This window comes from Bos taurus, chromosome 3 (assembly GCF_002263795.3).
Source record: "Bos taurus isolate L1 Dominette 01449 registration number 42190680 breed Hereford chromosome 3, ARS-UCD2.0, whole genome shotgun sequence".
In the NCBI taxonomy this organism is placed as follows: domain Eukaryota; kingdom Metazoa; phylum Chordata; class Mammalia; order Artiodactyla; family Bovidae; genus Bos; species Bos taurus.
This window is the reverse complement of record NC_037330.1, coordinates 66,804,037-66,828,106: the sequence shown is the minus strand read 5'-3', so window position 1 is coordinate 66,828,106 and position 24,070 is coordinate 66,804,037. Positions and strand designations below refer to the sequence as shown.

At 36.3% G+C, this 24,070-nt stretch overlaps 1 protein-coding gene and 1 pseudogene across 1 annotated transcript in view; both read left to right on the top strand.

Moving 5' to 3' along the window:
• The window catches only part of MIGA1 (mitoguardin 1), a 77,705-nt gene extending 54,774 nt beyond the window's left edge, over window positions 1-22,931 (top strand). Inside the window, exons 9-16 of the mRNA XM_024990105.2 lie at window positions 8,615-8,733; window positions 8,981-9,053; window positions 9,873-9,959; window positions 11,779-11,877; window positions 13,300-13,434; window positions 14,771-14,824; window positions 17,387-17,503; window positions 19,311-22,931. Of these exons, the coding sequence (XP_024845873.2) occupies window positions 8,615-8,733; window positions 8,981-9,053; window positions 9,873-9,959; window positions 11,779-11,877; window positions 13,300-13,434; window positions 14,771-14,824; window positions 17,387-17,503; window positions 19,311-19,529 (903 nt within the window). The 3' untranslated portion in view covers window positions 19,530-22,931. The remainder of the gene's footprint in view (window positions 1-8,614; window positions 8,734-8,980; window positions 9,054-9,872; window positions 9,960-11,778; window positions 11,878-13,299; window positions 13,435-14,770; window positions 14,825-17,386; window positions 17,504-19,310) is intronic.
• LOC107132317 (small ribosomal subunit protein uS17-like) lies at window positions 1,935-6,534 on the top strand (annotated as a pseudogene).
• Window positions 22,932-24,070: the final 1,139 nt, after the last annotated feature.

Genomic DNA, 24,070 nt, shown 5'->3' with positions numbered 1-24,070 from the left:
GCGACCCCATGGACTGCAGCACACCAGGCTTCCCTGTCCTTCACCAACTCCTGGAGCTTGCTCAAACTCATGTCCATCGAGTTGGTGATGCCATCTAACCATCTTGTCCTCCATTGTCATTTAATAGGTAGAATCTAAAATTGCAAAGGGCTTCCCAGGTGGCTCAGTGGTAGAAGAACATGCTTGCTAAGCTGGAGAGGCTGGTTTGATCCCTAGTTCAGGAAGATCCCCTGGAGAAGGAAATGGCAACCCATTTCCCAGGAAATGCCTGGGAAATCCCATGGACAGAGGAGCTTGGAGGGCTACAGTCCATGGGGTTGCAAAGAGTGGGACATGACTTAACGACTAAACAAGAACAACAGTATTTTTTAGCTGTAAATTTAGTTTTTCTTAGAATTACCACAATTACCATTGTGTATCTGTATATAAATTTAATATATAAGTTGTAGGGTTCTCTTTATTTATTTTTAAAATGTATTTATTTATTCAGCTGTATCAGGTCTTAGTTGCAGCATGTGGGATCTTTCAGTGCATGCAGGGGCTTGGTAACTGTGGCACACAAGCATAGTTGTTCTTCAGTAGGTAGGATCTTAGTTCCCAGACCACGGATTGAACCCATGTCCCCTGCATTGCACAGCACATTCTTAACCACTGGACCACCAGAGAAGTCCCTAGGGTTCTCTTTAAAGAGAAAGTTTTATTTCTTATAATTCAGATACCTCTAGTCATATTCTAAAAGGAAACTTGGAAAGCTTTTGCTTTACCTCTCTGACTTGATAGCTCTTGTTTATAGCAACCCAGAATTATCTTATTTCCTCTGGGGTCAATTTTGTCTGTTTATCTTGGGCTTTCATTTTTGTACTGATGGTTTTCTTTTCAAATTTGAAAGCTTAATTGGTGACTGGATTGATTTTCTCAAGTAGATTGTGTGGGATAACAGCCTTGTTTTATGTTTGTTTCTTCTGGAAGAGGTGAACAGGGAAGGGTAACTGGGCTCAGTCTATTTCTTTGAGGTTGTTGATTGGCAGGTATTTCTTTAGGATGAATGATGTGGAAATAGCCCAATCCTCAGGGCACACCTGAATACAGAATGGAAAGGGCTTTACTCTGGCAGATGCATCTCTCACCCTGGCAGACTTGCTTTCCCCAGGTGGTTCAAGTAATTTGTTTTGCTTTTTGGCTATGGCACATGGCTTGTGGGATCTTAGTTCCCTGACCCTCGGCAGTGAAAGCACGGAGTCCTAACTGCTGGACTGCCAGGGAATTCCTGTTCAAGTAATTTTTAAAAAGAAATGTTCTCTGGTTGCAAATTTGTTTTCCTGTAAGCTGCCTTTCTATTCCGTGGCAGAAAGTAGAATAAGATATAGGACAGCTACAGTTATTTGGACACAGACTTCCATTTAAACTCCCATTTTCAATCCCTCTTCTTCAGTCCTGCCCTCATACCTGCTCACTGTGGGCCTGGCGCTCCTCTTTGACTATATCTTCTCTTGAACTTGGGTTTCCCTTGTGGCTCAGCTGGTAAAGAATCCACCTGCAATGTGGGAGACCTGGGTTTGATCCCTGGGTTGGGAAGATCCTCTGGAGAAGGGAAAAGCTGCCCACTCCAGTATTCTGGCCTGGAGAATTCCATAGACTGCATAGTCCATGGGGTCACAAAGAATTGGACACAGTTGAGCGACTTTCACTCTCTCGAACTTATTCAGGACTATGGCTTCCTCATCTCTTTCATCTGTCAACACACTTCCATTTGCTTTCCAGTTTTTGGAAGTCTGTGTATCTCTCCACTATTACATTAGTAACTTGTTGCTATGTAATAAACTACCCAAAGTTTATTGTCCTAGAACCAATAAAATCCAGATGTGGACTGGGGGCTGGTGCCAAGACTGTAGGTCTGTCCCAGGTCTCAGGAGTGTATCTTAAAGGGTGGGACCATGTGCTCCGGTTCAGAGGTTAGTTGCTAGAGTCCTCAGTTTTCTAGGGATTAAATCAGTTAGGGGGCATGTGTCTTTTTGTTAGTCTATATTATAGCCTTCTATATATACTGGGGGTTCCACAGTCGGGGTTTAATTTTAGGAGTCTCCTTTAAAATCCAAGTCTTATGGGGTGGTTTTCTGGAGGTCATGGGCCTTAGGGTTAGTCCTGTGAGAACTACGTCCTGAGCACTAATCCAAAGGGCCTGTTGTTTTGGTATTTAATTCTAAAGTCACATATATTAGATAAGGAATATATCCTGGACTATATACTGGAATATATCCTGGAATATATACTCCTGGACTGAGCGTGCCTACCAAAGGCAAGCAGACACCATTTTTCAAAATAGAAAGAGGGTCCTGCTTGAAGAAACCATCAGGGAGAGGCTCTCACAATACAAGAACGTTGGTCTGGGCTTCTAGGCACCCAGATGGCCATTGGGGGCACCTACATTGACAAGAAATGCCCCTTTACTGGTAATATCTCCATCTGAGGGCAGATCCTGTCTGGGTGGTGACTAAGATGAAGATGCAGAGGACCACTTTCATCCCCTGAGACACCTCTATTATATCGAAAAATACATAAAAACATGTCTATTCACCTGTTGTTCTACGTCAGGGGCATCCAGATCGGTGACATTGTCACAATGGGTAAGGCTGCCCCCTGAGCAAGATTTTGTGAGTTCAGCATGCTCAAGGTCACCAAGGTTGCCAGCGCCAAGAAGTGGTTCCAAAAATCAAAAATCCTGAGACTGGACACCTGCCCACTCCCCCAGTTATTTCCCATTCAACAGTAACAACGATAGCAAACATTTATTATCTTGTTGTTCTGAGGATCAAGAATGTGGAAATGGTTTATCTGGGTGGTTTTGACTTGAGGTCTTTTGTACACTGTAGTCAAGTATGTTGGCCGGGGCTGTAGTCATCTGAAGATTGACTGGAGCTGGAGAATCTGCCCTAAGCTTACTTACATAAATGGCACGTTGGTGCTACCTTTTGGTAGGAAACCTATGTGTTTTATGGTTTTATGGACTTTTCAATAGGACTGCTTGAGCCTTTTCATAACATGGCACCTGGCTTCCACAAGAGAGAGTGAGACAGAAGCAGTGATTGTTTTGATGTAGCCTCAGAAATCACACGCCATTATTTCTATCTGTTATTGGTTACCCAGGTTAGCCCTCTTCAACATGAGATGCGGTATGAAGTACCAGGAAGAGAGAATGATCATGAGTGGCATTTTATTTTTTATTTTATAATTTAAAAATGTTTGTTTATTTGGCGGCATTGGATCTTAGTTGCAGCGTGCAGGATCTTTCATTGTGGTCACATGTACATGGTACTCAGATTGGTTGCCCCATTGCATGGTGATCTTAGTTCTGCGACTAGGGATCAAACCTGTGTCCCCTGCATTGGAAGGCAAATTCTTAACCACTGGACCACCAGGGAAGTCTCATGAGTGCCATTTTAGAAGGCAGTTATTGTAAGTTTATTTCCTTTTTTTTTCTTTTTTATTAGTGAGATAGGGGATATAGTCATTCCTGCTTTCTTTATAAGTCCTATTTATAATTTTAGGTGGTTATTTTGAAAGGAAAATGTAAATGTTAAAAATAGTCTATATTAAAATTGAACTTAGCCTATTTTATGATCCAACTTATAATAGTTTTGGGACTTTGGACGTTTCTTTCATGGTTGTTCAGAGGCTTTTAAAAATATTAGGGCTTTTAAAAATATTACTTCACATTCAGCAAAGTCATTGCTCGCCAAAGAAGATAAGGCCCAGTCTCTCCTGCATCTCTTGGAAGGCATGGGGGAAGTAATTTGAGATGTTAAATAACTTAGAAATGAAGGGCATTTCAAGTTTCAGCTAGCAAATAAAAGAACCCTTTTTCATGGTGAATTACATGTTTCCATATGTGGGGATTAAACTGTGTTACTGACTTCCGCTTCTGAAGTAACATCTCAGGTCTAGTAAAATGTTAACCTTTTTTTGCAGCCTTTTAAAGTTTTTAAGAATTTTGTCCAAAAAAAAATCTTACTATAAGATATACTCTAAAATGAGAATTTAAGCCATCATTTAGTGATTTGCCTTTTAAAAATTCAATCCTAATTTAATTTAGGATTTAAATTAGTAAATTCTGCGTTGTCATTGTCTCTTAGGAAGAGTTGGTGATAACGTTAGCTAGTGTCAGATCTTCAATGTGACGTATTTTCACAGCTGCAAGCTTATTTTAAGAGACTTATTTACACAGTCAACTCAGCCAAACCAACAAATAAGCAAGATAGACTAATAAATCAAGACTTGACTCTGGAATCTCTTATTGTTGGTTTTGTTCACTTCTTATTAGTATAAAGTATTTTATGTAGCAAGTTTAATTGGAGCCCTAGTTTCCTCTTTAGGATTTTTTCTACTGGTAGGTGTACATAGATCCTATTTGTTTTGACAGTGGTACAAAACTTTAAACTATTTACTGTCTAAAGAATTTCCACACTAATTTTTTAAACTGTTATATTTCTTTTTAACCTCAAAAACACTTTTCCTTTAGCATAATCTATTTTCTGTAAAATATAAAGGGAAATATTACTTAAAGCCGACAGTATATAATGTCAAATATTGTCATTTCTGTCTACTTTTTTTTTTTTTTTTGCCTCTGGACTAATAGACACACATATATATATATACACTATCCTAAATACTGCTGACACTACTCCTTTGGATTTTTGGATAAGGCTGATAGTAGAGTACATATCGTTTGATATTTAAAAGTACATATAAGCTCTGGAATAAATGCCTGGTTATAAGTTCTGCCATTTAGTAGTGGGCCTTGGGGCAAGTTCCTGCTAATCTAAATCTCTATTTCTTTACCTCTGAAATGTAGATAGTAATTTGTTGTTGTTCCGTCGCTCAGTCGGTCCAGCTCTTTGTGACCCCATGGATTGCAGCACGCTAGGCTTCCCTGTCCCTCACCATCCCCCAAAGTTTGCTCAAACTCAAATCCACTGAGTCAGTGATGCCATCCAACCATCTCATCCTCTGTCGTCCCCTTCTCCTATCCTCAGTCTTTCCCAGCATCAGGGTCTTTTCCAGTGAGTCAGCTCTTCGCATCAGGTGGCCAAAGTGTTGGAGTTTCAGTTTCAGCATCAGTCCTTCCAGTGAATATTCAGAGTTGATTTCCTTTAGGATTGACTGGTTTGATCTCCTTGCTGTCCAAGGATTCTCAAAAAGTCTTCCTCCTTTATCAGTGGTTGTAAAGAAGTGAGATAATTGAGTATTTAGCACAGCATTTAGCACAGCACTGGGTGGAAATGAAGTGCCAGAACTACAGCATGGAGAAACACTTCTGAAATAGTAGGGTAAAAGCTTCCAAAGATCTCCTCCACAAAAGCAATGAAAACTCTGGCAAAAATTGTCAGAAATTTTCAGAACTCTGAAAATTAAACACTTGTAAAAATTCAGAGAGCATTTATTTAAGAACAGTGGCTGAATCTCCATGCAAAGAGTGAACTTTGTAAATCTTTTTTTTTAACTGTTAAAAATTTTGGCTCCGCTCAGTCTTTGCTGCTGCCTGAGGCTTTCTCTAGTTGTGGCGAGTGGCAGGTTTCAGGGCATGGGCCTCTCATTGTGGTGGCTTTACTTGTTGCAGATCACAGGCTCTAGGGTGTGCAGGCTTCAGTACTTGTGGCCCATGGGCTCAGTAGTTGCAGCTCACCGGCTCTAGAGCTCAGGCACAGTAGTTGTGGGTCAGCTGCCTTTTAGCATGTGGAATCCTCTTGGACCAGGGGTCAAACCTGTGTCCCTTGCATTGGCAGGTAGACTCTCAACCACTGGCATCACCAGGGAACTCCACACTGTAAATTTTTAACTTGTTCCTTTTCCATCCCTCTCTCCAGAGGAGTCTTGAAAACCAGCAGGTTCACCACTGTGGTGACTGTGAAAATCAAGGGCTCAGCAGCCACTGGAAGAAACTTAATGGCTTTGGAGCCTCCCAACAGTCCCATCACTAGAGAATTGTCACCATTTGACCTGTATGGCAGCTCCTTGCAAAGCTCCGTTCTAAGGACTTGTCTTTATTTGACCAGACTCAGAGCTTGCTATGTACAAAGTTTCTATCCCTAGAGTCTTTGTTGAAAAATATCAGCGGGAATTAACATTGCAGCTGCTTGAAGTGGTAATACCATCAGAGCTAGCAAGAGGGTGAACAAAAAACTAAAAGGAAAAATTGGGTAAAGAGATGTTTATAGGGAGCTTTGAAAAGCTCCAGCATATTCCTGAGAATCTAGAAGGACACAAGCATGTGCAGGGCTATGCATGTGTCCAGGGAAGACCTTAGAAATCCCTAGCCTCTCACCTCTGGCCAACCTTCATGTTCTGCACAAAACAAAACTTAAGGTGGACAAAAGGAAAAAAAAGCAATTAATTGGCATTTATCAGAAGTAGAAACTTTTGTGCTTTAAAGGACACCAACAGGGAAGTGAGAAAGTAGTAGAATGGGAGAAAATATTTGTAAACCATGTAGCTGATAAAGGTCTTATATCCAGAATACATAAAGAACTGTTGTAACCCAGCAATAAATGGACAAATAAACTAACTTAAAAATGGGCCAGGGATTTCAATAGGTATTTTTCCAAAGAAGATACACAAAGGCATACATAAGGATACATAGGATACATAAGGATACATAAGGATATGAAAGATATTGCACATCATTAGTCATTAGACAAATTTAAACCACTTCACACCCACTAGCAGAGAAGGCAATGGCACCCTACTCCAGTACTCTTGCCTGGAAAGTCCCATGGGCGGAGGAGCCTGGTAGGCTGTAGTCCATGGGGTCGCTAGGAATTGGACACGACTGAGCGACTTCACTTTCACTTTTCACTTTCATGCATTGGAGAAGGAAATGGCAACCCACTCTAGTGTTCTTGCCTGGAGAATCCCAGGGACGGGGGAGCCTAGTGGGCTGCCGTGTATGGGGTTGCACAGAGTCGGACACGACTGAAGCGACTTAGCAGCAGCAGCACACTCACTAATAAAAAAAAGATGGACAATAACAATTGTTGACAGAGGTGCGGAAAAATTTAAATCATTATACGTTGCTAGTGGGAATGGAAAATGGTGCAGCCACTTTGCAAAACCTGTTTCCTCAAAAAGTTAAACACAGAGTTACCATCTGACACTTCCATTTTTTAGTTATATACTCAAGGGAATTAAAAACATAAAAAACTTGTTCAGTTGCTCAGTCGTGTCCCACTCTTTGTGACCCCATGGACTGCAGCACACCAGGCTTCCCTGTCCATCACCAACTCCTGGAGTTTACTCGAACTCATGTCCATTGCGTCGGTGATGCCATCCAACCATCTCATCCTCTGTCATTCCCTTCTCCTCCCGCCTTCAATCTTTCCCAGCATCAGGGTCTTTTCCAAAGAGTCGGTTCTTCGCATCAGGTGGCCAAAGTATTGGAGTTTCAGCTTGAGGATCAGTCCTTCCAATGAATATTCAGGACTAAAAAAAACTTGTACATAAATGTTTAAAGCAGTCTTATTCATGACTGTCAAAAAGTGGAAAAAACCCACAAGTCTGTTAGCTGTGGAAAGGATAAACAAAATGTGATATACTCACACAATTCAGTCATAAAGAAGGCTGGAGTACTGTTATATGCTTCCTTATAGGTGAACCTTGGAAACATGATGCTACATGAAAGAAACCAAATGCAAAATGCTGCATGTACTTCAATCTGTCTATATCGTTTCCAGAGTGGGAAACTCCACAGACACTGAAAAATTATTGGTTCCCAGAGCCTGGAGAGAAGGGGGATGGGGAGTGACTGCTAACAGGCAGAGGGTTTCTTGTTGGCATAGTATAAAAATATTTTGAAATTGCAAAGTGGTGCTGATTGCATAACCCAGTGAATGTACTAAAAACCACTGAATTACATACTTAAATGGGTGAATTTTATAGTATGTGAATTATATCTCAGTAAAGTGTAGTTTATTTTATTTTTAAAAACCAAAAACCCCTACAGCATTCTATTTAAGTGGATCACCTGGTATTGGGAAATGAAATTGCTCTGGAGTTTTTCTGCTTAGCTGCCAACTCTGTAGTGTTTACAGTTATTTTTTAATGAACTGTCAGAAGCCTGGAGTTCCATTTGTAGAGTCGTTATGCTAGCCAGAGTACATGACTATTTTTCAGTTATACAAATGTTAATCAAAGATACATATAAGAAAAAAATTCCCTAGAATTCACCAAGTTGAGATTATTACAGTATTTTTGTAGAAAGTTTTACTTCATATACAATCATGAGTTAATACTTTAAAGCATTCTTTGGATGATAAAAAATTCTCTTTTTTTCCCCCAGTGCTTCATCATCAATTATTATTGTTGATGACCTGTGAAATACTGCTTTTCTGTACACTGTGAATTTAAGTAATTGGACTCAAAATAAACTAAGCTTGTTATAAAGTTTTACTTGTTACAACTGAACTTTGAAATAAAATGAATTCAGATCTTACTAGCTGTAAAATCTTATTGAATTATTTTCACCTTTTAATCAGATTGAGCATATTAGTAAGATCCTATTTTTTATTTTTTATAATTTTTCATCCTGTATCAGTGTAGTCTGTTTTAACACACGTATTCTTAGCTTGCAGAGCACAAAGAAGCGCGGCATACCTACAGCCTGGAGTCCCTTTGCCACTGTCCTTTTTACGAAGAGGCCATGCGCTTAGTTGAAGAAGGAAAAATTTACTCAAGAGTGCTTAGGTATCAGGCTTATGTTTATGAAAAATATTAAGATGCTGTTGATATGTTTGTCTGATATTTGTTTAAAATATTTATGAGAATAGGGGGAAAATGTTTTTAGGCACAAAACAATTTTTTTATGTATTTTGTCAGTATTGAAAAGGCATGTGTTTTTTATTAAGGTCCTGAGGTTAAGCCTTATTCCAGACTTGTAGTAGGCTTGATCTTAAATGCACTTTAACAGTTGTCTCCCCTGTTTATTACTTAGAACTGAAATGTTGGAGTGCCTAGGAGACAGTGATTTTCTTGCCAAACTTCACTGTATTCGACAGGCTTTTCAGGTATTTTTTTTTTAACATTAAGTGACTTCATCCAGCCACTCATCCCCACCCTCATGCTATAGAGTCCAGCTGAATATAAACAGGACAGCTCTTTGCTCTTTATTATCCTTATTCGTAATGGCAAATAAAAAGTACTAAGTTTATTTTTCCTCCCTGCTGTCTCCCTTCATTTGTCTTCATTTGTCATCCTCTCCTGTAATTTCCTGGGTCTACCACATTTTGTCAGAATACAATATTTTGATGCTAGAGATGTGTATGTACAAGTAACTGCTTAAAGTATAAGTCCTTTTTCTTATTATCAATTAGTATGTGTTCTAGAATGTTTTTCAATTGAATCAGTTGTAAAATCACCAATTTCCTAAGGTAAAATAAGGTCATTTAACAACAAAATTCTCTTTATTTTTCTGTTCTGGAGTTGTGTAATTATTTCAAATTTTTCTAATATTAAATTGAACAGATTTAAATTCAGATTTATCTCCCTTTAATCTTTTAAAATTTTCTGTTCAAGAGCTCTTTTTATTCTAGTTACTTAGGACTTTTTTATTCCTGTGGTGTACCTGCTGAAATAGTACCGTAGAGAAGGAAATGGCAACCCACTCCAGTGTTCTTGCCTGGGGAATCCCAGGGACGGTGGAGCCTGATGGACTGCCGTCTATGGGGTCGCACAGAGTCAGACACGACTGAAGCAACTTAGCAGCAGCAGCAGCAACATGTATTAACTGTATTAGGGTTATTTGTACATACATGTGCTATAAAGTCAGATATCCATTCAAATTAATTATAGGTTTCCTTTTTTCTTTGGGGATGGATATTTTTCAGGTAATTCTTTCAGAAACAGCCAACAGGATATTCCTTGCTGAGAGTGGAAGGAAAATTTTATCAGCGTTAATTGTAAAAGCACGAAAGGTAAACTTGTTTTGTTGGCAAGTTTATTTTATTGTTATTATTTCAATTGAACTGATGATTAAAAATTATTACATTTTTAATAGAAGAAAATGTTTTTGTAGATATTTGTAAAAATTCACATACTAAAAATAAATAACCCCCAAAGTATTTCTTCTTGGGTTGATTTATTTTCTGTGTATAAAGTTCATACAGTTTTGAGCAGGTTGATGAATATATTCAGTTTCCCATTTAAAAATCTACTAATGTCATGGTAAGAATTATCATTAAATCAGCTATACGCCCACCACTATTATTATTTTGATACCTCTTTTCTTATGCCTCCCTCAATCCTGTTTAGTAAGAAGGTCCTAGGAAATAGTGTAGATCTCAGAAATCTGGAAATACAAACTGAACTGCCTTTCACTCGTATTCATCTTCATGGGTCTGAATGAGGCAGAAGCAATGGCAGGAATTTTATTAATACTGTAAGGAACCACTTTTCATTTATGCAGGATGTGTCTAGATGATGAGAAAAAGAAACCTCAAACAGACTTTCCCTGAGCCATTTGAACACCTGGTTTTCAAACACAATCCCTTTGAATCTCAGTTCCCTCATTTGTATAATAGGATTATATTTATGGTACCCTATTTCAGAGTTCTTATGATGATTAAATAAATGATAAATAGGAAAACATATTTTAAAAGTGCTACATAAATTTGCAGTTTAGTCTCTAAATCATGTCTGACTCTACAGGATACTGTAGCCCTCCAGACTCCTCTGTCCATGGGATTTCCCAGGCAAGAATACTGGAGTGGGTGGCCATTCCATCTCCTGGGGATCTTCTGACCCATGGATTAAACCCACATCTCCTGCATTGGCAGGCAGATTCTTTACCACTGAGCCACCAGGGAAGCCCAGTATAAATTTAGGATCATATTAACTACTTATAATTTCCAATGTAAATCTTTTTTTTAAAAAAAAACAAAAGAAACAGAATATTTAATAATTATATGAAAAAGTTCCATAGTATTATAGTCAAATAAATTCAAATTGAAATAGCACAATAGGACTTCCCTGACAGTCCAGTGGTTAAGACTCTGAGATTCCAATGCAGGGGGTGTGGGTTCCATATCTGGTCAAGGAACTTAAGATCCCACATGCTACGTGGCCAAAAGATTTTAAAAATAATAATAAACAAAACACAATAGCCTGTTCTGCCTATCAATTTGCCACCACTAGAAAGACAGGGAAATGTGTTGGTTGCTCTGTCTTTGTGACCCCATGGACTGGAGCCTGCTGGGCTCCTCTGTCCGTGGAATTCTCCAGGCAAGAATACTCGAGTGGCTTGTTATGCCCTTCTCCAAAGGATCTTCCTGACCCAGGGATCGAACCCAGGTCTCCCTCATTACAGGCAGAAAGACAGTAAACCCAATATAAATCTTATGTTGCTATCTTGGCCTTCCCAAGGCTGATAAACCCATTGATTTGAATTAGAGTGTGATTTGAACTAGAGTTCCTCCAAAAGGAATAGAACTCTATCAAAAGTATCACATAGTATCTTCTGTAACCAAGTTTTCATCTCAAAGACTAACCTAAATAAGCACATATATTTGAGTAGTAAGCATTTGCTTATGACATTTTACTTACATTCTTAGTCTTGACTTCTGCAAAATGTTGGGCTAACAAAATAAACCAAACGAATATGGCATACCTTGAAAATGTGTTTTAATTGTTACCTAATAGAATGAAGATCTTACAAGCTTACTTGAATATTTACTTTGAGGGTTTGAGCATTGTTATAAAGTTGAGATTAGGATTAAAGTGTGTTTTCTTCTGCAGAATCCAAAGAAGTTTGAAGATGTTTTTGATGAAATGATCTATTTTTTAGAGCAGACTGATCACTGGGATAATACTGAAATGGAACTTGCTGCTAGAGGAGTAAGTCAGATTTTTTATAATATTTATCCCCTTTCATTATTTATACATAATATTTACATAATTTGAGGCCACTGTTTCCTTGTCCTTGTTAAATGACAGTAAAACCAATTTTGTGAAGGTTATTATGATACAGTCGTAAACAATAGCAACCACAGTCTATACATTGGGGCAACAATTGAAAATAGTATATTTTTTAAAAAACCCTTTGTTCCTTCTTGTGCTTTTTCCTTCCTTCCAAAACTCAATGAGCAGAGGCTTTAGCAGAGTGGTAATGGTAACCTGTATAAGGGTGGTTTCAGATAGGACAGTGGCAGCTCAGGGGAGATGGGGGATTGGCTACCTATACAGGATCAAACAAAAATACATATATTGAGAATAATCAGAGTGAGATTTCTCATGATTAGAGAAGTGAAATATAAAAAGCTAGGGTTGGAATTGGAGCTATTAGTGTGAATTCATAGTTTACTAAATAGAGAAATAAATAGGAAGGTTTGCATATATGTAAACATACATAAACTTACTAACTCTATTCACAGAGAGGGTCTGGGAGCAAGAACACAATCCCTAACACACAAATCTTGGCTTCTAAGTCCCACTCTCCACTAAAAGGAACTAGGACTCCATGGAAATTTGGCTGATTTCAGCACTAGAATACAAAAAGCATGTGATGAGCCTGGAATATTTTATTGTAATGGAAGCTTAAAGAATGAGTTTGCAAGGGGCTGGAAGGCTTTCTTGCAGAGAAAACAGTAGATGCCGAAACACAGAGGCACAGTCTTCACAGTCCTTCTTTCTCTGGTGTTCCTTCACTCAGTTAAGAACCTCTCAGTATCTAGTTCACACGTGGTATAGCGTGTAGTACAGTACAGTCTGCATGAATGAAAGAGTAAGAGATTCATAATGTGGTGGAGAAGACAGGCGGATATACCAGTAACTAAAGGACAGGCTTCCCCTGTGGCTCAGCTGATAAAGAATATGCCTGCAATGCGAGAGACCTGAGTTCAGTCCCTGGGTTGGGAAGATCCCCTAGAGAAGGGAAAGGCTACCCACTCCAGTATTCTGACCTGGAGAATTCCATGGACTTTACAGTCCATGGAGTCACAAAGAGTCAGACACGACTGAGTGACTTGCACAGAAATGACAGAGCAGAAAGAGCCTGTAGATACCATAATGAAAGCACGGACAAAGGACTTCTAGAACAGAGTGGAGGGAGAGATTAATTTCACCTGACGGGATCTAGGAAGGAACAACTGACATGTGAATTACAGCTTTTGGTTGTGAGTTATTTTCAGTGTTGTCTCTCCTCTTTTAACCTGATTCACCTAAAAACGTGCTGCTGTTGTCATATATGAAGCCCTCACTCAGACTTTATTTCAGCTCTCTGTAATAATGATTTCTGTTTTAACTTACAATTTAATACAGGTAAAAAATCTAAACTTTTATGATGTTGTTTTGGATTTTATATTAATGGATTCCTTTGAAGATTTAGAAAACCCACCTACATCCATACAGAATGTAGTAAATAATCGCTGGCTAAACTCCTCCTTCAAAGAAACTGTAAGTGATGGTTCACGTTTCTCAACATTTAAATTTGATAAAAAAAAGTAGTCAGAACTGAGAAGATGAATAAAATTAATATATATAAATATATGTCTGCCTGTAGAACGACTATTATGGAAACTGAGCTCATCCTTTGATATTGGGATCAGATGTGTATGATATATAACATATGAAAGTGAAATTTGCCTTTGGGCTCATCTATCAGTCCCTGCCTTGATTTTGAGCACCCAGTACTTCTTTAGATCTCAAAAAACACTTGGGTTTCAAACTAGGTCAGGCCTAACAAAAAATTGTAACTGAAATGACTCTATGACTAAATAGAAATGTAGCAGTTTCAGTGAAAAGATGATACATATATTTTTTTTGCGGAAAATGCAGAGTTTCTTCTTCCCAAATACTATAAAAAATTCAAGTAGAAGGGAATTCCCTGGTTGTCCAATGGTTAGGATTCCACAGTCTCAGTGCCAGAAGGCCTAGGTTCAATCCCTCGTCAAGGAATTGAAGAACCCCAGGCATGGACTTGCAAACCCCTCCCCGCCAACACACACACAAAGATTAAGGTAGAAAAAAATAAGCATGTGCAAAAATAAAATGGGTTTAAACTGTATTGTATGCTTTGGATATTTTCAGTTTCTGTTGTTTATTGTACTCAGATTTCTATTTAACATTTTTTTTGTTGGGCTGAAGTGTGTACCTTGAAGTAGGTGGAATTAATGAAAGTTTGAGTCTTTAGAAAACTAAAAAAAGTTTCAGTTGGGTATTTCACAGTCATTTTGGAAGTGCCTGATACCACATTTTAAAGCATTTTTCATAAATCCACTTTTCCCTCAAAGTATGTTTTAACCATAAAAACTGGATGTTCTTCATTTCTGTAACTGCTTCGGGACAAGTTAAAAACCTTGATCGAAGTTAGGTCATGCCACAGTAGGGTCAGATTTCTTCAGAATCCACTGGGGTGTTTTAGTTCCTGTTACTAGGGATGTCTCTTCGTTCTTTATTGGAATAAAACTTTTGGCTCAACTCATAACTATTTCCAGCACTACTACTATTCTTGAGGAAAAAATATTACTTGAATTTAATTACTGAGTTTCTTGGCACCAGAGTTCAGCCTTTCTCTGTCAGTGGCTTTGAATTTAATTTCAAAATTTATAAATACCTTTTCATTAATATTTACAAACAATAGAAAGAACATGAACTAGTTCTTTTTAGTTAATATTTTAAACATTTTAGACCTTTTAACTTTGAATTTCTAATAATAGTCACTCTTTTTTAAATGGAAAGTTTATATAATTATTCATTTAAATCTTGATTTTTCTCCTCTGTATATATTTAGGCTGTGGCTTCAAGTTGTTGGTCAGTGTTGAAACAGAAAAGGCAACAGATGAAGGTAAAACTCATCATGTCTTGGATTTCTTCGTAATTTGAGGCTCTTGTTGAAGAAACGTCTGAGTCAGTTTTCAGCTGGGGATGGCAGCTCATAAGCCCTGTCCTTCAAGCTCGATGAGTGATCTGTTGGCACTGGGTTGGGTTCTCTGTTTTTGAAGTTGGGAACAGAGCTTTTGCTTTTTTGTCTTTTCACTTAATGATATTACAAGATTTTAAAAATTGTTTAACATAGTGGATGTTAGTTTGTGTAATCCAATTGAGAAATGATGATTGATTCTTAAAGCTGCTTTATTTAACACCAAAAATCACCACAAAGTCTATATCCTGTGCCCACACCGCACACCCTCCAGCCCATCTCACCCTCTACACACTGCTCTCGCCACACACTCCTTTGGTAAAGGATGGACTCTGGAGTGAGACTGGTTCCAAATGCCACTTGTGAGCCATGACCTGGGGCAAGTCTTAACCTTCCTGTGCCTTAGTTTCCTCATCTCTAAAGAAGAGCATAGGATCTACCTTGTGGGGTTTTTTGTTAGGATCAGTGTGCTCAGAGTAGTGCTTGGCATAGTGCATTATGCAAGTGTTGGTTATCATTATCATTTTTTTATTTTTTTTTATTATTTGCCCACTGACCTATAGTATTTTATCATGTCCATATTTCTAAGCCTGAGCCTTATAACTTTGAGATAGTATTTCTGAGGGCAGTGTTTTTGAGCATCTGCAGAAGGGTGCTTGTTACAAATAATTCTGGAGACCATATATTTGAATAATTCTTGTTTAAAAGATGTTGAACAGGGATGTATTGTAAAACATGGGGAATGTAGCTAATATTTTGTAATAACTGTAAGTGTAATGTAACCTTTAAAAATTGTATAAAAAATGAGGGACTTCCCTTGCAGTCCAGTGGTTAAGACTCCATGCTTCCATTGCAGGGGGCGCAGGTTTGACCCCTGGTCCAGGGACTAAGACCCTGCATGCCGGGCAGCACAGCAAAAATAAAAAGAAGAAAAAAAATTGTACAGAAAATAATTCCAAAGACCCTGTGTTTTTAAACAAGATGATTAGAAACTCTAATGTTTGAGAACCACTGGTTTAGGGCTGGGGAACAGACTTGTAGACGGGTTTGATTTTCATATTCAGTGGTATGATCATAGGTAAGTTAAACTGTCAGCTGACCTTCAGTTTTCCTACTTGCAAAATGGAATTAATACTTGCCTCATAAAGCTGCTGCAAAGATGAAATGAGGTAAAACATAAAAGTTAAAAGAGTAAATATATAAAAAAATAGTAAATATATAAAAGTTTAATAAATAGTAGTATCTATAATAATAGCGATTGTTATGGAATATTATTACTATGTTATTATTATTATACCTAACCTTATTTCTTCTTAATATAAATCTTGTGCCTTGGACTACTGTTCTTCATGTACCCACAGATACCTATATATTTCACCTCTTGGTGAACTATTTCCTGTACCTGGAATGCCATACTCTGTCCTCTGTACTTAAATAATTCTTACCTACTGTTGAGTTCAGCTTACATTACTCCCTGGTGCCTGTGCTAACTTCTTACATGTCTGAATTCCTAGTATAGTTAATATATGTAGTTAATACAAATATAGGATTTAGAATTTAATATACACAGAACATCTTTTAGACTGTTGTCAGTGTATCCATGAAAACCTTTTGGCCTTTACTTATTTGTGAGTTAGGATAGGTTTTATAACCCCTCTGAAGCCTCGCTTTTTATGTGTGATAATGATGTTAACATGACCTACTTTTTCAGGAACATTTTATTAAATTAAGTAGAACTTAGCTCATTATCTGGAATATAATAGGTACTCATTAAATGGCAACGACTGCTATATTTTTAAATTGAGGTTTAAACGATGTCTTGGAGCCTAGAAAAGAGAAAATAACTTCTCCAAGAGACAGAACCTTAAGGCGTACTTAAGCCCAGTAGATGCTATGATAAATCTCACAGGATTCTATTTAACATGGGAAATTTAGAAAGTTATTAATAAACTTAGAGAGTTTCCTACATCATAGCTGTATATATTACTATTTCAAAAGAAGGTGCATTACATAATTAAATGCTTCAATAATATCTGTTCTGTAACTGAAAGTTAAAAATCCTAGTAAGCATATTTTTGTGCTTAATCAGTGTAAACTTTATTTTAGTCTTTTTCGGATAATCTAAGTGAGTAGAAGTTCTTCAATTCTACTGAACTAGCTAAAACCATGGTAGTCTCATTAATCCTAAAAATTGTACTGCTAAGGAACATTGTAGCATTCTTGTTATTGCTTGGTTACAGCATTGTGATTTCTTTTTTATGAGGTGAAAATGCCTTTAAGAAGTAATGTTTTCAGCACATTGAAATTGTTGGATAGATTATGAAATGTTCTAAAAGCATTCTGTGACTCCTAACTGTTCCTTGTAAGTTTATTAGACTGGCTTATCATTGACCCTTGGTCTGTCCTCAAAAAGAGCTGGTCATATGTTGGCTAGCAAGCAAATGCAGGAAGGCAAAAATAATTTGATTCTCCTTTACTTTGCAACAGATCCCAGATGGATTTTTTGCCCATTTTTATGCCATTTGTGAGCAGATCAGCCCTGTCCTAGCCTGGGGCTTTTTGGGTCCTAGAAATTCTCTCTATGATTTATGTTGCTTCTTCAAGGTATGTTTAGTCATTGAATCATGTCTTCTTTCTAAATTGAAAAAAAGTTTTACTGTTTCTTTTTGCTTTTGTAGAAGAAAGAATGTTATTTAAATATAAAGTTATAAAGTCACCCATGCCCGTGGAACAGTTTTATATAGATCTGTGCTTTATCCTGGATAAAAGACAACAATTCCATTCACCATATCAATTCCTTCTGTAATGGATATATGTTTTCATGTGTGTTACAATGTTAAACAAGTTGCTATAGATAATTCTTCATGCCTGACACTTGAAATTTGTAAAACAAATAATATCTATTTTATTGCACATGCGGCAGTTTAAAAATAAGTTCTGGTTCAAAATAATGTGAATGATAAAATCCTAGCTATAAGAAAGAAGATGGAAGTTTAAAATTGTATTCTAATGTCAGCAATTTAAATCGACAAAACACAAATTGCATCTTGTTGCAGAATTTTCTGCCTGGCACAGTGCCAATAAAAGTCTCACTATTTAATAGTCCTTAATTTAGGCTGAGTTTAAAGGAGCAAATAAAAGTAAACATAATCAAGTATAAATTTGAAAGTTTTTGATATTTGGAGTTTTGGATGTTTCTCTATACCTTTCATTTAAAAAATTAAATTATTTTGTTTATGTGCTATTAATGTAGCATTTATGTAAATAGCTTAGGACTTCTTTTTTTTTTTTTTTTTTTACTGTCATTGAAAACTCATACATCTTTGATGCATTTACTTGACCTCTCAACTGTAACGTAGGTGTTTAGTGGGAAAACTTTGGACTGGGAATTGTCTAACCTTAATGAACATTTGTGACTGTGGGCAAATCATGCTTTGTTCTCCTCTTTATCATCTGTAAAATGAGGGGACTGGAAAGTTGATTGCCAACAACCCTTCCCAGATAGAAAATCCATTGAAATCTATGATGTGCCTTCTTAGTACTTCTTAACATTTGATTTCTGGAGCTTCCCTAGTAGCTCAGATGGTAAAGCATCCGGCTTCAATGCAGGAGAACTGGATTTGATGCCTGGATCAGGAAGATCCCCTGGAGAAGGAAATGGCAACCCACTCCAGTATTCTTGCCTGGAGAATTCCATGGACAGAAGAGCCTGGCAGGCAAAGAGTCGGACACAACTGAGTGACTAACACACATAACATTTGATTTTCTGTAGGATAGAAATTAAATATTCCTGTTTGTTTGTTGTTGCTCTTTGGAAATACTTTTTTCCATCACAACATAACAACCTGAGACTTAATACTTAGTAGTATACAAGATGCTTAAAATGAGTTTCAGCCTAAGTATTAAGTTATTGAAATGAAATATCCTTCACCATCTTCCACTGATTTGAGACCTGAAATTATTTTTATTTTTCACATGTCTTAACTTTTTTTGGCACAGAAAAATAGACATTTGGAATTTATAATTATTGGAGATAGTGTACTCTTCTGTCTTCAAATGGTACCAATGCTCATAGGTAACACTGAAAACTTCAGTTACTGGGAATCAAATAATAATAGTAGACCCTTATACTTATACAGTGCTCTAGTGTTTACAGGCATTTCTCAGAGAGCTCTTTTTTGGTTGTTGACCATTACGTCAGCCATGAGTAGTAAAAACAAGTAGTAATTAGCCCTTATTTCACCGAAAAAGAAAAGACCTTCCAAAAAAGCTGAAACACTTTTCCACTGAGATTTGAAATTAGTAGTGGAAGTGACCCCTAATTCAACATTTGTTACAATACTATTAACTATTTGGATTTAATATAATTTTGGTCTAACAAGTGCCAATTTGTTTTGTGTTCATTTTCCAGAATCAAGTTCTTTTCTTTCTCAAAGACATTTTTGATTTCGAGAAGGTGCGCTATTCCAGTATAGAGTCTCTAGCTGAAGACCTCATGCAGTTGCTTGTTCGCCGCACTGAACTTTTAATGGCCTGTCTTGGAGCTGATGCACTGAGGCATACTAGTAGCTGTTTAAATAGTCATGTTCCTGTTATGCCCAGTGGCCTATTAGAAGCCAAAGTACAATAAGTACCATAAAAATCAGACAGTTTAGTGTGCTATGAAATATTTTAAGGTAACTATTAATTTTGTAACATATATTACAGAATTGATGGATATGGACTCAGGGAGGATTAAAACAACCTTGTAAAGAATGAGTGATTGTACTGTACTTACACAGAAGTTCTGTCATTGAATCCCTGTGTAGTGTATCCAAAGTGTCTTTTTACAAGCTTTAGGTAATAATTGTTGTGAAATGTTGTTTATTTTATAGAAATATTGCTTGACTTGAAAGCAGTATGTGGGAATTAATCGATTTGTTGTCTTCAAGCTGTCTGAAATGTCCAGTTTCATTCTCAAAAGCTTTGTTTTTACGCTTCACACCTTGAAGATATGTATTTTAGCCAAGACTTCTATGGCCCACACATGCAAGAATATATTACTCCTAGTGTCAACGAACTTAACTTTGCCTGAAAATGTATTTTTAATTGTAAAGTTGTTCGTTGTTTAATCTAGTTTAGGCAGTAGTGGTGTTTAATATGTACTGCTTACGTTATTGCTTGTGCATTTGCTTAAGTATTTGAATCAAAGAAATTGTAATGGCCGAGTATTGTTATAAAACATTTAAATGAATTGCCACTGAGAAGTTTACAAGTTTATATTAGATTTACTGAAGTTTCCCAAATATGTTACTGTTGGTCCCATAAGTTACAATAGAGAGACTAAAGAAATTTCTTTTATCTTGGTATAGATAAGAGCATTTCCCTTGAATGAATGTTGATTAAAAATATAACATTTGTTAACTATGACAGCAATTAAAATTTCTCCCATGTATTTTTGAGACTCTCTCTCAACATCCTAAGGTATTAATTTTGACTTAGTAAAATCATTTCTTCTTTCTCCTTCTATAAAACTAGCTTTTAGTTATTTCATAGAGAACTTAGCACACTTGAGAGTTTGTCATATTATGCCCATATTTTTAAAATATTCACTGACACTTTGAATCTTAGGGAGGTCTTAAAGAAGATTTCCCCCCCTGAATATAGAACAAAATATTTTTTAATGGTATAGAAGTATGTTTTCTTGTCCTTTGTGATAAATATATGAACAAATGGGTAGTTTGTATGAATAAGGGTCTGGAGTATATTAGATACTTTCACAGTTGTTTTAATTTTGTGTGTAAATTATATACCACTTAGAGTGGCTGGCTCAGTATAACAATGGATTAGATTTGTTGATTTTGCTCCTAAAGTGTTCTTTATTCATTTTGGGAGTGAGTTATCCAAAAGGATCTAAAATATATTTTTTTAAATGTATTTTTAGATTAAAGTGCCTAGTTTCTGATTAATGAGTAGAAAATGAAAAGTGGGGAAAGAAGCATAATTGTTTAAGGTTTTAAGTTTATGTATGTGCCATATTTATGTAATACTAGTTACAAAATAGATTCAGAATCTTTATGCTAGTTGCATGTGCTGTATTCCATAATGTGTAGGTTACAGCATTAAACAATATGAAATATTGCTGTAATATTTTTTGAGTATGTAGCTCCTGGATTTTTCTTACATGTATTCTTAATTTAACACTTGACTGTTCATAATTCTTATTATTAATAGAGGAATATCTTTAGATATATCAAAGCTAAAAATTCCATTATATAGTATTTTGCATTTCATTTTTTAATTTAAATTTTGTATTTTGGTTTCTTGTTGAGGTACCAGTGACTTTGAATGATTCACACATATACATATGTCTGCACATACCCATCCCTAGTATTGTGTAAGCAAGATAGTTATTGCTTGGGTTAATTTTCCTGTTTGAAGGACTGAAAGTTTTAAGCTGTGGTTTTATAAACAAAGCTATAAGTAAACTTAATTACTTTTTTATTTGAGTAGAATATTGTTTGAAATCTGTTTCAAAGAATTGCACTATTTAATAATGCTGCTAGTACATGAAACAACTCTGGGGAATTTATTTCATCAGATAAAATGAGTGGCTTTCCAGAAGTTGTATTTTTCTCTTTTATACTTCACCTAAAAAAAAGAAATTGTCCATGTTAAAGAGAATGGTTTGTCATGTTCAGTGCTTGAGGTTGGTTAGTTTCTGGTCAGTTCAGAAGCTACTACTTTAGTAAGATGCTTTCTTTGTGGCCTTTGACACAAGAGACAAGAGTGACCAAATAGATTTTTAGGGTAATGGGTATAAAAAACCCCTCTCTATTGTAAGGGAAGAAACCTGACTTTTCTAAAGAAACATCTCTTAAAAATGTTTCTAACCACTAAAGAGTACTTAAGGTGTATGTTCCAATTCCAATTTGCCTTGAAATTGGGTTGAACAGATAAAGCAATGTTTTAAAAATATAAAGTAAGTAAACTGGTCTAGAGCCTTTTAGGATAAAACCCTGTTTAACACTTACTCATGGTAGTATTATCAGAAAATTGTCTTTGCCACCATGAATCCTACTATCTGCTTCTCTATATAAATTATAAGAGGACCTTGAATTAATCATGAGAAAATGGATTTTTTTTTTCCTCCTATTTTCTGGAAGAAAAAAAGTAAGTGTTCAAGTGATTTCTATTTGATAATTTTTCTTTCTCCTTTGGTTTCTCTACATCTTTGCTCAACTAAAAGGCTAGTTATTTCTGAAGGATTACAATATGTTTATTAAATGTCAAAATGAGATTCTTTTTTAAAAAGAAGGCAAGTTTTTCATACTGTTACAGTCAGCGCCAAAGAACTTTTTCCTTCCCATAAGTATTTTTTATTTGCATCTGTTTGATTCTATTAATTTTTTCAATTAACTGACTTTATAAAAAATATTTGCAAACTTTTTCTTGCCTTAAGATGTAATATTTTCCACTTAACTGATTGCCTACGGATGATTATCTGCATTAAAAAGAATTCTTTAGCTTATCATTCCTTTAAACCTATGAGATAGAAATGCCAAAGTAACATTTAACATACTTCTCTGTGACCTTTCATAATCAGAAATTTTAAATTATGTTCATAACATAATATGCTTTTATTTTTAGTGAACACATATTAGGGAGTTATTTGGAATATGTCAATACTTTTCAAAGTGATTATAAGAATGACACTGAATTAAAAAAATTTTTTTTTGCTTGGATAAAGCAAATTTAGAAATATCTCTGTATGTGAAACTGAAGAATTTATATAATCTGTGATTAATGGAAATAAGGGCATCCTTTCTTTGTTACTTGTGTTTATATTGTTGTTTTGCTTAGTTTGAGAACAACTGTGTATTAGCTTCACTTGGCTGATATCTGTAAGTGTCTATTCCTAAGTGTAAAGACTGCATTCATTAATTTATGTAAAACACTACGATAGCAGGAAAAAAAAATAGCACTGACTCTTTAGCCAAAATAAGCACTGTAACATGGTGTTTCTCTATTGCCAAATAAAAAAGTGACGGTACATCTTGCTGATATATTGAGTACTTTATACAATACTTACAATTTGCAAGGTCACACTTGTCTCATTAAATCCTATGTACCCTATGGAAACTTTCAGTCTCCATAAGACCACATATATAGGCATGAAGAATATAGAACACTGCAGAAGTATTGAAATCAAGTGTGAAAGTATGTTTCCTTTACATACTAACTGGGAGAGAAAACAGTTTCGTGATGAATAAAGGTAAAGTACTTGTGGTTTTTTTAAATTAATAATTTCAAGGGTTATGATTAAAATTGCCATCAAACTCAGTATGAATCTATCATATTGATGGACATGCATTCTTCCCTATTCAGACATGCCCCTTGCCCACCACTTAGTAGGGATTCAGATACATTTACTTAAGGAGAGGGATGCTGCCTGGATACTGCTGATGATACCAGATGGAGAGAAGGGTTTATTTGGTTATAAAAACTGTTTTGATTTGGGACTTTTAATGAAGAGGTTTGTTTTAGAACAAACATGTACAGGATAGATAAATGTATATAGCTATATTTTTAGACTCTTAAGTTAAACATAAACTTAAGTATATTAATAAGCAAATCATATAAATAGGAGTTAAACTTTTTCCTAGCAAGGATTTGAGGTTGGAGATAGAATGGAAAACTAGATCTGTGTTTCCGTCTCATCTTCTGTTTTCTTTGCTGTCTGCCATCCTTCTGTTATCTCATGCCATTTTCATTGACTGTGCTATGTGAACTTAATATTTTGCACTTTAAATATTTCTCTCTGAATTATTATGTTTGTTTAAAATACCTCTCTACAAGCATCTTGCTGTCTTCATTGCTTGCATGCTCACAGGTGTTAGTCTCTCAGTTGTGTCTGACTCTTTGCGACCCCATGGACTGTAGCCAGCCAGGCTCATCTGTCTGTGGGATTTCCCAGGGAAGAATACTGGAATGTGCTGTTCCCTTCTCCAGGAGATCTTCCTGACCCAGAGACTGAACCTACATCTTCTGGGTCTCTTGCATTGGCAGGCAGATTCTTTGCAACTGCACCGCCTGGGAAGTCCAATTGTTAACACCATTTGTAGAGCTTTGCTGGAAATCATTAAAAACTCCCTTGGTTTATCCACTGTCTTTCTTACTTTTCTTGTGCTG